Below are 12,901 nucleotides of genomic sequence, written 5' to 3'. Positions count from 1 at the left end.
CTCCTGATCACCCTCACCTTAGAACCATGCCATGTTTCCTCCTGCCCGCTTCCAGCACTCCACATACCTCAACCTGGAACCCCTTTCTGCCCTTTTACATTATTTAAGTTGAACAGTATTATTTCAGCATAGCTTCATTTTAAAGAGGCAGTCTGCCTTTAGGAAGAGCAGGCTGGTTGGCACATGTGATATCTACACAATGCTTGGCCGATTGCTGAGGGCAAGGGCAGCTCACAGCACCAAGAAGAAAGTAGCAGCATGCAACTTTCTTGGCCACATGCTACAGTAATGCAGATGAGGTGAGTGCACCAAATTTGTGTGCTCCCCACCTCGATCATAACCAGCTTGGCAAGGCTACGAATTGCAAACCCCAAACCCAAAGAATGGGACACCCGATTTTCTAGCCCAGTGGTCTCATTAGTGTAGTATCAATTTAACATCTGTTTTCACCCTTTGGCAAAAAAAAACCCTCAACATATCTTTCATTCACCAATCTGGCAAATAGGAGCAAGGGATTACATTTAGGCAGTTAAAGAGAAAGAACAAGGGCAGAATTTTCTGTGCCCGCTGGCGTCGGGTGTGTTCAACAGCATGAGCGGACAATATAGTAAGAAGGCCAAAATTCAGTTTCATGACGTCGTGAAACCAGTTTGCAATTGTCCACTCTACTCATCAATGGGGGGGTCGCGTTTCCCATCATTGGATGCCAAGAACCTCATTGTAATACAATGGCGTCTGGATAGGGGAAGGAGTCCAGGGGGGGTAAGGAATCAGTGGGGAGGAAGGAGACCAAAGAAGGGGAGGAGTCTGAGTTGGGTGGGGGAAAGGAGTCTGTGGTGGAGGAAGGAGTCTGGAGAGAGGAAAGAGTAGGGCTGGAGGAAGAAGTAAGGGTGGAGGAAGGAGTCAGGAAGCAGAAGGGCAAAGGTGGGGCAGTGGAGTATGGGGTTGGGGGAAGGAGTTCCAAGAGGGGAAGGAGTCCGGAGTGGGGTTTGTTCAGGTGAAAGTGCAAGGGAGGGCTCTGTTGAGTCCATGACTGCCTCTTGGGGAGTGAACTGAAGACAGGTATGGTAGGAGATAATGGTGAGAATGACCAAGGGCAGAGTAAGGCACTAGGATGGGAGGGTGAGGGTGCTACAGTATCAGTAGAAGGGATGGCGAGGATAGTTGGAGGGGACTCCGAGGCAGATGCGGACCTTGGGGTGTAAAGGAGGAGGTCGGGGAGGTTAATGTGGATGGGGGTGTGATTTTCGGGACGGAAGGGAACATGCATATTCACCAGGACACCCCCAGAAGAAAAGGATCTTGGCTGATAGGTCACGGTGGGGAAGTGGAAGGTGCTGCCTTGACATCTGCAGCAGGGGTGGAGACAGCCTGTGTAATGGTTGGCATTGTTGCCTCTGATAACTTTGGCATGGGTCCTCTGGAGTGCCAAGGCCTTGGGGGTCGCAGCTTTCTTTGGCTGTCCTCCTGTGGGCCAGTTACTCCCTCTGAGCTGAAAGAGGATGAGGTTGAGGGGCTCACAGGCAAAGGGGCCTCAGAGGGAGAGGGTAGCCTCTGAGATTCCTCAGTGGATAACCCAGCTGCTTCTCCTCCTCCCTTTGGGTGCCTGAGCACCCCGTCCTGACTCCTTGAGAGGATGGAGCATCTGGTGGGACGTTGAGATGCCCATTTCCCTCTCGCATTGCCACTGCAGGAACTCACCCATGGCTCCCGCGATGGAGTGCAGGTCTGCGGGCATCTCTGCGTTCTGCTGCACCAGGGTCTCCATGGCGTCTGCCATCCTCCTCATGGAGAACCCATACATGCACATGTGGGCACCACTTCATCACAGAACAGGCAGACGCACTCCTCCTCCTCGCGTGTCACTCTGTTGGGGGCTTTCCAACAGCTCCGCTGATGTTCCTACACTTTCTGCTGACTCTCCAGGATGAGTTAGAAGGCCAAATACAGAGGCTCGCCATCTGACTCGGACCTCACAGATGCCTCTTCTCCAGCAGTCCTCCAAGTGCCAGGGAGCTGAGCTGAAGCTGCTTCCACCTGCTGTGGATACGTGTCCGTGCAGTGAGCACCAGATTGTGAGCTCGAGCCTGCTCTAGATCTAGGTCCCACTGAGATGTGTGTCTCTGAGCTGGTGCAGGGTGTGGGTGAGCACTGTGACAGGTCTTCCAGGCTGCTTATTTCCAGCTGATCAATGGAGGAGGTATCCTCTTGTTTCGAGGTGAGGACGGGGATGGAGCTGAGGGACTGGCTGGCTGAGGGTGTCGGTCGCTTGGCAGAGCTCCCTAAGCTGGCAGCAGAGTCAAAAGCAGGAGAGAGGGCACTCACAGTTGCGATGAGGGATGATGTGGTGCAGAATCCTCATGTGGGTGTTCACCGCAACCCTCACTGTCGCCAGGCACGGTCCATGTCCTCACCAGTCAGCCCGATGGCACACTCCTCAAAGTGAGTGAGGGACTTCATGTGGACCATTCCACCCCCGATCTGGGACCTCTCCCTGCTGATGTGAGCCAGCTTCTCCTGCATGGAAACAGTTGGAGAGAGTGTGAGCAGGACTCATGGCACTGCATGGAATGTTTGTGTGGTGAACGGAGCCACGGACGGGATGAAGATGCGAGCCCGAGTGGATATAAGCCTGATGGAGATGTGAGGGTGTGTGAGAGTTAGTGGTGTTGTCCCTTGAGGTGTGAAATCCCTGTGGATGTGTGATAGGTTTGTGAGTGTGTGAGTCAAGAGTGATGAGGAGAGTGACTTACCCTGGCAGAGTGGGCGAGATCATTCATCCTGTTGCGGCACTGGGTGGCTGTCCTCTTTTGCAGGGCATTGGCGCTGACCACTGCTGCCACCACCTCCTATGCTGAATTAGTGATGTTGCTGCCCATACCAGGGCCAGAGCGTCCAAAAGGCACTCGAGGGATGCATCATTAAACCTGGGGGCTGCAGTCTCCTTGCCTTTCGGCGCCTGGTCTTCTGTGCAGCAGTCCTGGGCTGGAAACACTGAGAGGTGAGCGTGCAACTGCACTTTAAATATGATACCTGGCATGATGAAATGATGTGGTGATGGTGTGGAGGGCAAATAAGAGCATGCCCGCCATGAAAATGGCGTGTTTCCCAGGAATGCATAATTAATGAGGTGGTATTGGGATGATACAGTGTGAAAAGCCACCAGTACGGCCAACGAGTAAAATGCCCTTTTTCCCACCTGCTACCACACTTAGTGCATATCTGGAACGATTCCGCTCCAAGGCACTAGTGAAGGGTAATATGGGTAATGATAACCAGAGCGTGACAGGAAGGAACAGAGTGTACAAACCAGCATATAACGTCAAAGTAGGAAAAAATGTTAAAAAAAAAAGACTGGATTAAAGGCTCTTTATCTAAATGCTCGCAGCATTCATAATAAGATAACTGAATTGCTAGCACAAGTAGAAATAAATGGGTATAATATGATAACCATTGTGCAGACATGGTGCAAGGTAAAGGACTAAATATTGAGGGGTATTTCACATTTCAGAAGGAGAGGCAGAAAGGAGAGTCTTGGAGAGAGTACAGAGAAGATTTACCAGAATGATTCCAGGGATGAGGGAATTTAGCTACAAAATTAGCTTGGAGAAGCTAGAGTTGATCTCTATGCAGTAAGGAAGGGAAGGTTTGATAGAGGTGCACAAGATTATGACAAATTTACATATGGTAGATAAAGAAAATCTGTTCCCAATGTGAGGGAGAACTTCATATGACTCTCTGGGGAACCCTCACTGTATATCTTCCTCCGGTCAGAGGAAACTGTTTACCACTACCCTGTTTCCTGTCACACAGCTCATTTCATATCCACTGTCTTTTTTATTCCATGGGCTTCAACCTTTCTAACGAACCTATTTGGTGGCACTTTACTGAATGCCTTTTGCAAGTCCATATACACCACAAGATTCACATTACCCTTATCAACCCTTTCTGTTGCCCTATCAAAAAACTCAATCAAGATAGTTAAACACGATTTGCCTTTAAACCCATGCTAACTTTCTTTAATTAATCTGCCCTTGTCCAAGTGACTGTTAAGCTTGTTCCAGAGTACTGTTTCTAATGGCTTTCTTACCACTGAGGTTAAACTGACAGGCCTGTAGATGCTGGGTTTATTCTTTGACCCATTTTTGAACAAGGGTCAAAATTTGCAATTCTCCAGTCCTCTGACTTCACCACCATATCTAAGGAGTATTGGAATACTATGGCCAGCACCTCGCAATTTTCACTTATTTCCCTCCCTATGGGGAGGCGGTGGCATAGTGGTATTGTCACTGCACTAGTAATCCACATACCCATGGTAATACTCTGGGGACATGGATTCAAATTCAATAAAAATCTGGAATTAAAAGTCTACAATGACCATGAAACCATTGCAGATTGCCTTGAAAACCCACCTGATTCACTGATACCCTTTAGGGAAGGAAATCTGCCGTCCTTACCTGATCTGGCCTGCATGTGATTCCACACCCACAGCAATGTGGTTCACTCTTAAATGCCCTCCGAAATGGCCCAGCAAGATACTCAATCGTATCAAACAGCTACAAAGCCTAAAAGGAATGAAACCGGGTGGACCACCTGACATCAACCTAGGCACTGGAAAAAACAATTGCAAATTCAGCCCTGTCAACCCTGGAGAAGCCCTCCTTACTAACACCTGGGGGCTTGTTCAAAAATTAGGGAGCTGTCTCACAGACGAGTCAAGTAACAGTCTGACATAGTCATACTCACGGCATCATATCTTACAGATAATGCCCCAGACATCTCCATCGCCATCCCTGGGTATGTCCTGTCCCACCCGCAGGGCAGACCCAGCAGAGGTGGCGGCACAGTGGCATTCAGTCGGGAGGGAGTTGCCCTGGGAGTCTTCAACATTGATTCCGGACCCTATGAAGTCTCATGGCATCAGGTCAAACATGGGCAAGGAAACCTCCTGCTGATTACCATGTACAACAATGCCCCCACCCCCCAGCTAACAAATCAGTACTCTTCCATGTCGAACTTGGAGGAAGTACTGAGGGTGTCGAGGGCGCAGGATGTACTGGGGGACTTGAATGTTCGTCACCAAGAGTGGCTTGGTAACATCACTACAGACCAAGCTGGCTGAGTCTTAAAGGACATAGCTGCTAGACTGGGTCCTCACCCTCACTAACCTGCCTGCCACAGATGCATCTGTCCTTGACAATGTCAGTCAAAGTGACCTTTGATGGTATTCTCAATGTGGAGACAAAGTCCCGTTTTCACATAGAGGAATCCATCCATCGTGTTGTGTGGTACTATCACCGTGCTGAATGGGATAGATTGCAAACAGATTTAGCAACTCAAGATTGGGCATCCATCCAGTAGTGGGCCATCAGCAGCAGCAGAATTGTACTTGGCCACAAACTGTAACCTCATGGCCCAGCCTATCCCCCATGCTACCATTATCACCAAGCCAGGGAATCAACTCTGGTTCAATAAAGAGGGTTTGCCAGGAACAGCACAAGGCATACCTAAAAATGAGGTGTCAACCTGGTGAAGATATAACACAGGACTACTTGCATGCCAAACAGCATAAGCAGCAAGCGATAGACAGGGCTATGCTAATCCACAACCAACGGATCAGATATAAGATCTGCAATCCTGCCATATCCAGTCGCAAATGGTGGTGGACAATTAAACAACTCACTGGAGGGGGAGGAGGAAGCTCCCCATATATCCACATCCTCAATGATGGGGGAGCCCAGAACATCAGTGCAAAAGATAAGGCTGAAGCATTCACAACAATCTTCAGTCAGAAGTGCCGAGCGGATGATTCACCTCGGCCTCCCCAAGAAGTCCCCAGCATCACAGATGCCAGTCTTCAGCTAATTGGATTCACTCCACATGATATAAAGAAACGGCTGAAGGCACTGGATACTAGAAAGGCGGGCCCTGACAACATTTCGGCAATACTGCTGAAGACTTGTGTTCGAGAATTTGCCGTGCCCCTAGCCAAGCTGTTCCAGTACAGCTACAACCCTGGCATCTACCTGGCTGTGTGGAAAATTGTACACAAAAAGCAGGACAAATCCAGCCCGGCCAATTATCGCCCCACAAGTCTCTCGATCATCAGTGAAGTGATGGAAGGGGTCATCAACAGTGCTATCAAGTAGCACTTGTTAGCAATAACCTGCTCACTGATGCTCAGTTTGGGTTCCACCAGGGCCACTCAGCTCCTGACCTCAGTGCAGCCTTGGTTCAAACATGGACATAACAGCTGATCTTCAGAGGTGAGGTGAGGGTGCCTGCCCTTGATATCAAGGCTGTAGTTGACCAATTGTGGCATCAAGGAGCCCTAGCAAAACTGTAGGGAATCAGGAATCGGGGGCAAAACTGTCCGCTGGTTGTAATCACACCTAGCACAAAGGAAGATGGTTGTGGTTGTTAGAAGGCAATCATCTCAGTTCCAGGACATAACTGCAGGAGTTCCTCAGGATAGTGTCCTAGGCCCAACCATCTTTAGCTGCTTCATCAACGACCTTCCTTCCACCATAAGTTCAGAAGTGGGGATCTTTACTGATGATTACACAATGTTCAGCACCATTCGCGACTCCTCAGATACTGAAGCAATCCGTGTCCAAATGCAGCAAGAGCTGGACAATATCCACACTTGGGCTGACAAATGGCAAGTATCATTCACACCACATAAGTGCCAGGCAATGACCATCTCCAACAAGAAAGAATCAAACCATTGCTCCTTGACGTTCAATGGCATTACCATCGCTGAATCCCTCACTATCAACATCTGGGGGTTACCATTGACCAGAAATTGTCCTGGACTAGCCATATGAATGCTATGGCTACAAGAGCAGGTCAGAGGCTCGAATCTTGTGGTGAGTAACTCACCTCCTGACTCCCCAAAGTCTGTCCACAAGGCACAAGTCAGGAGTGTGATGGAACATTAACCACTTGCCTGGATGAGTGCAGCTCCAACAACACTCAAGAAGCTTGATACCACCCAGGACAAAGCAGCCCAATTGATTGGCACCCCATTCACAAACATTCACTCCCTCCACCACCGACGCACAGTGGCAGCAGTGTGTACCGTCGACAAGATGTACTGCAGGAACTCACCAAGTCTCCTTCGACAGCTTCTTCCAAACCGACAACCAATACCATCTAGAAGGGCAAGGGCAGCAGGCACATGGGTACACCACCACCTGGAAGTTCCCCTCCAATTCACTCACCATCCTGACTTGGAAATATATCACCGTCCACTCACAGTCGCTGGTTCAAAATCCTGGAACTCCCTACCTAACAGCACTGTGGGTGTACCCACACCACAATGACTGCAATGGTTCAAGAAGGCAGCTCTCCACCATCTTTTCAAGGACAATTAGAGATGGCATTAAATGCTGGCCTAGCCTAGGACACCCACATCCTTTGAATTAATTTTTAAAAATCCTTTTGTGATTTTAATAAATTTGGGACCAAAAGTCCTCAAACCCATTCAGTCAATTATGAAGCATAATTCTTCTCTCAAGCGCAGGAGTGGGACTGACTGGATTGTTCCCTGGGGAGCCGAATGGGCTCGATGGGCCAAATGGTGTTCTTCGAAAATGACCCTATGTCGGAATGCTTGTGGTCAGACAATTTATTTGCCACTGGCATACCTGCTGTAGGTGGTGTCATGCCACTGAAGTCAGAGTCAAGAGCCAAGCAAAAGAATGAAGAAATCACAAAAAAAGGGGCCCTTGTGTAACGTATACACCTGATTTCCTAATAAGTGTTCATTTTAACACATACATCTTTTGGTATGCTTTATTCAAACTGTCCCTGAGAAGTGACCAATTACTCTGGTGTATTGTATTCCAATGGTCTGGTTTTCCCTTTGGACCCCCATCTTGACAGGCAGCCAAAATTACTCTGTGGTGACTAGTCATTCCCAAAGCTTTTATTAAAACATGAAAGAGATTAGAAAACACCTTCCACCACTTCTAGAAAACATATTGCTGCTAATTAGAAGTTGTTATGGATCACTTCAAATGCACAATCCTAAAATTCTGAAATAATAGAGAATTTGTCCTGAATGCTACATTTTGCTCTTTCTCCGTATATATGTATGCTAAAGGTACACTGCATTAGCGAATAAGTATCCAGCTTATTTTTCAGCCTTGCGTCTTTTATTCACAGGCAAAGGTCTTGGAAAATGTGCCCCTGGAAAACCCCTGCTTTCACCATCTGGATTTTATTATCAGGACCAGTGGGTGTCAACAACCTGTAACATTCGGCACTATAACACTCCTGAAAGTGTCATGGATTGTCTCCATGGGAAAAAGGTTTACATTTTCGGTGATTCCACTATACGGCAGTGGTTTGAATATTTGACAGAATTTGTGCCAGGTTAGGTTCAGCCATTGCTTGTGTGTTTGGTATTGCAGTGTAATCTGCTTTAAGTATTAATTATGGCTGAAAAAATACATTTGTCAAAGCTTTTCATCTTGCACTCATCAGGACAATCGCAAGAATACCAATGTCAGGGGAAGCAACAACTTTATACTGTATGAGAAGAGACTGCTGATTGGTTGGCAAGTGGACTCCGATTGGTTGAGGCGTTGCCATGGAGAATGCACCAGTTAATGGTGACTGACAATTAATTGCTAAGCGTTGTTTGAAATTTAAACCAGGCAGTTTGACTCTGATTGGTCAATGCATTGCCCCGAGGAATGAACCAGCAAATGGCTATTGCTTATTATGTTTAGGTGAAACAAGACCCAGAGACAGTAACCACCACCTAGAAGAGTGTGTTAAAAGAGTACTTAGACTCAGAGACTCAGCTAGCCCCTTTGTTTAGAACAAATAAATTCAGACATTCTCAGTGCGACCTCAGTGTGTGAGTTTGGTAAGACCATAAGACCATAAGACATAGGAGCAGAAATTAGGCCATTCGGCCCATCGAGTTCAGCTAAATGTAAGCTGAGGAGGTTTGGTGAGGAGGGGCGGGAGGTGCTCCTTTGCTTTTTCTAACTCTTTCACCCTGTAGGAACTGGTTCTTGCTCTGCTACAGAGGAAGAAGCTAGCTGTTTGGTGAGTATCTGCTAAGTGGTCAAGGTCCATTCTATTCCTCAGATTTAAAATAGTACAGGATTTGTGATAAGATTAAAAAATATATAAAAGAAAATAAATAATTGAATAAAATAATTAAGTAATTAATTAAAGCACATAAGTATGGGAGGACAGGTGATGTTTCATCGCTGCAGCAAGTGGGAGCTCCTGGATCAAGGACAAGGGCAAGCACTTCTGCAGTAAGCGTCTGCAGCTTGAGGTGCTTTGGCTCAGAGTTATTGAGCTGGAGGCTGAGCTGTGAACACTGTGACACATCAGGGAGGGGGAGAGTTACCTGGACGCTTTGTACCAGGAGGTGGTCACACCCATTAGGATAGGATCTTCTGATTTGGAAGGTGATCAAGGACAGGAGGGTTTGACTGTAGATGAGGCAGGTAAGGGACCCAGAGGGCAGGAGTGTCAGCCTCTGCAATTGTCTGACAGGTTTGAGCTTTTTTCAGCTTGTTTGGATGAGAGTGGGGGCTGCAGGGTGGATGAGCTGACTGACCATGGCACTGTGGTTCAGGAAGCCATTCAAGTGGGGGGAGACAAAGGAATTTAGTGGTAGTAGGGGACAGTATAGTGAGAGGGATTGACACTGTTCTCTGTAGCAAGGAGCAAGAGTCCAGACGGCTATGTCCCCTGCCCAGTGCCAGGGTTTGGGACATTCGCTCAGGGCTGGAGAAGAACTTTCAGTGGAAGGGGGAGGATCCAGTGGTCGTGGTCCATGTTGGTACTAACGACATAGGCAGAATAAGGAAGGAGGCTCTGCATAGTCAGTATGAGGAGCTAGGCACCAAAATAAGAAGCAGAACCTGAAAGGTAACAATTTCTGGATTATTACCTGAGCCACATACAAACTGGCATAGGACAAATAAGATTAAAGAAATGAATGCACAGATCAAAGACAAGTGTGGGAGAAGTGGGTTCCGGATTGTGGGGCACTGGCACCAGTATTGGGGAAAGTGGGATCTGTACCATTGGTACAGTCTACACCTGAACCGTGCTGGGGCTAGTGTCCTCATAAGCCGCATAACTAGGGAAGTAGAGAGGGTTTTAAACTGAATAGTGGGGGCAAGGGATCAAATTTGGGAAGATGTGGTAAACCAAAGAGTAGAGACAAGGCAAGAAAGAAAGGTACTGATATGAGAAATGATAAACAGACCATGACAGGAAGGGACAGAGAGTACAGATATAAGAGTAGATCAGCAGATAAGGATAGATGCTACAAAGACAATAAAAGGACAAAAATAATGGCTCTGTATCTAAATGCACGTAGCAGTAGAAACAAAACAGATGAATTGGTAGCGCAAATAGATATCAATAAGTACGATCTGATAGCCATTACAGAGACATGGCTACAGGATGACATAGATTGAGACCTGAATATTGAAGGATACATGACATTTAGGAAGGACAGGAAGTTAGGAAAAGGTGGAGGGGTGGCTCTGTTAATCAATGATGGTATTAGCACATTAGAGAGGAATGACCTAAGTTCAAGAAACCAGGATGTAGAAGCGGTTTGAGTTGAGATGAGAAATGATAAAGGCAAGAAAGAAGCCACTTGTGTGAGTGGTGTACAGGCCCCCTAATTGTAACTACACAGTAGGACAGGGCATAAAAGAACAGATAATGGGAGCTTGTCAGAAAGATACAGCAATAATCCTGGGGGATTTTAATCAACATATAGACTAGATAAGTCAGATGGAGAAAGGTAGCGTAGATGAGGAGCTCATAGAATGTTTTTGGGATAGTTTCTTAGAACAGCACGTACTGCAGCCAACCAGAGAGCAGGCTATACTAGACCTGGTACTGAGCAACGAGATAGGATTAATTGATAACCTCAGTGGAGGGACTCCTAGGCAGCAGTGATCATAATATGATTGAATGTTACATTCATTTTGAGGGAGAAATGAGTACATCCAAGACTAGCATTTTAAACTTAAATTAGGGTAATTATGAGGGCATGAAAGCAGAGCTAGCTAAAGTGAACTGGCAAATGGAGTTAAGGGATAGGTCAACAGAGGTTCAGTGGCAGACATTCAAAGGGATGTTTCAGAACATACAGAATAGATATATTCCAATGAAAAAGAAAGTTCCAAGGGTGGGCCCTTCCAGTTTCAAATGCTATGCTATTATCTCAGCTGTGTCTATTTTCCTCACCCCCTTTGGGTAATTCTAACTCCAGGTTACCCGCCAATTCCATCAGCTTACTCTTGGTTAGTTTCTGTAAACCAGTTGGAGTTACATTTTCCATCTGTAAAAAAGCCTTAGCAACTTCCAAAGCCATTTTGATTTCCAAACCATATAGGTTACCTCACAGCAACTCCAATTCCTATGTCCAGTACCTCTTTACCTCCACATACTTGTTAAAAGGATTCACAGATCCCACCAATGTTCAAGGATTTCCAATCCCAGACCAATTATGATTCCACATCCAATCACCCACTGTCCACATTTCAAATGCCAGACGAGCCCCTGCTTTGTTATGACCCCAGCTGAGGTTACCCCTGGACAAGCCTGATCACAGAGCGGAACCCAGCTTGATAGATCTTAATCTTTATTTGTTTGCTTAGAGACATGGAGAGTAGCTACTGAACAGAGGCACAGGGGTCAGCTGATGAACTTTTAACAAAAGAATAAAACATTTATTAAACAAGAAAAAATTAACTATATTATGATACTCCCACACTATACTTTTACAGATTTATAAAGGTAACACAAGTTATAAAAGCTATTTTATACTCTAATGTCCACAGTAAGTACTCAGTCCATGTAAACCTATGGCACCCTGTGGTCAGACACCCCACACTCTGAAACCAAGTGACAAATTCCACCTCAGCCAGATGCTACGGATCTGTCATCAACTTCCTCCAGACGCTTGTCACAGAGTGAGCCAACCAGTCTCACTGAACTCTGTCTTTCACATGAGGGTTTCCAATCTCCACTCTCCAAGACCTCACTTTGGAACCTTCTCCCAAACCGACGCTTTCTCTCAGATGCCTTTCACAGGGTTCACCTTCAAGGTTTTGAACTCTCCTTCTGATATTCCTCTTCCCTGGGTCAAGATGCATTCAAGATGTCTTCCACGCAGTCTCTCTTCCGTCAACAGTACCACTGCTTCACATGCCCTTAGCAAAGAGTTACAGACCTTCAGTTGTCCCTTTGGAACTTCTTGCCTCTTGCAAGCCGTTTTCATTTTAAACTTTGCTTCTCTTTAAATCTGAAGCTTGGAGCCTTTCTCTCTGCCCTCACTCTTAACTGCATTATCAGGACCTTTTCCAGGTTTCTGTCATTCCTTTGACTAGAAGGTCTGCTTTGGACTTTCCCCTGTTTCCGTCTCACTCCTTGGGCCTTGGGATCATTTGGTTCTTTTGGGAAATCTGCAGCTCCCTCTCCTAGTGTCCAGTTTCTCTGGGGTCCTGACTTCAAACTAAACTTAAAACTGCTGTTTCTTTAGTTTTTCTGTGCATGTCTATGGCAGGGACCTGCCTCTCTGGACCCATGTTGCTAGGCAACAGCCCAATTCTTCTACTCCTGTGTTTGCTTAACTTCTTAAGTTGTAAACTCTCAGTAGAAATGCAATCACCTTTTTAAAGTGAAACTAAAACTCCATTTGACCTTTCTTAACACAGAGATACAGAAATATAAATCAAACTTAAACTTTAAAGCTAATAGTCATTCCTAACACCCACAAAATACAAATATAACTTACTTAAACTATCTCTATTTCGTAACAACAGTATCAAACTTAAAGAGAAAGCAAATAATTACACAAAGATGGGTGGCAGGTCAGAAGGTTGGAAAGAATATAAAGAAC

The 12,901-nt window shown here is 46.4% G+C and overlaps 1 protein-coding gene across 2 annotated transcripts in view; it reads left to right on the top strand.

Annotated features, from left to right (window-relative positions):
• LOC144691697 (NXPE family member 3-like) overlaps positions 1-12,901 on the top strand; it is a 61,031-nt gene that overhangs the window by 32,935 nt on the left and 15,195 nt on the right. Inside the window, exon 5 of one of the 2 annotated variants that reach the window (XM_078560054.1) lies at positions 8,170-8,379. The exons of the other annotated variant lie outside the window; for it this stretch is intronic. Within the exon in view, the coding sequence (XP_078416180.1) occupies positions 8,170-8,379 (210 nt within the window). The remainder of the gene's footprint in view (positions 1-8,169; positions 8,380-12,901) is intronic. 2 annotated transcript variants of the gene reach the window in all.

The sequence above is a fragment of the Cetorhinus maximus genome, chromosome 16 (genome assembly GCF_964194155.1).
Source record: "Cetorhinus maximus chromosome 16, sCetMax3.hap1.1, whole genome shotgun sequence".
Lineage (NCBI taxonomy): Eukaryota > Metazoa > Chordata > Chondrichthyes > Lamniformes > Cetorhinidae > Cetorhinus > Cetorhinus maximus.
This window is presented reverse-complemented; position numbering and strand designations above follow the sequence as displayed.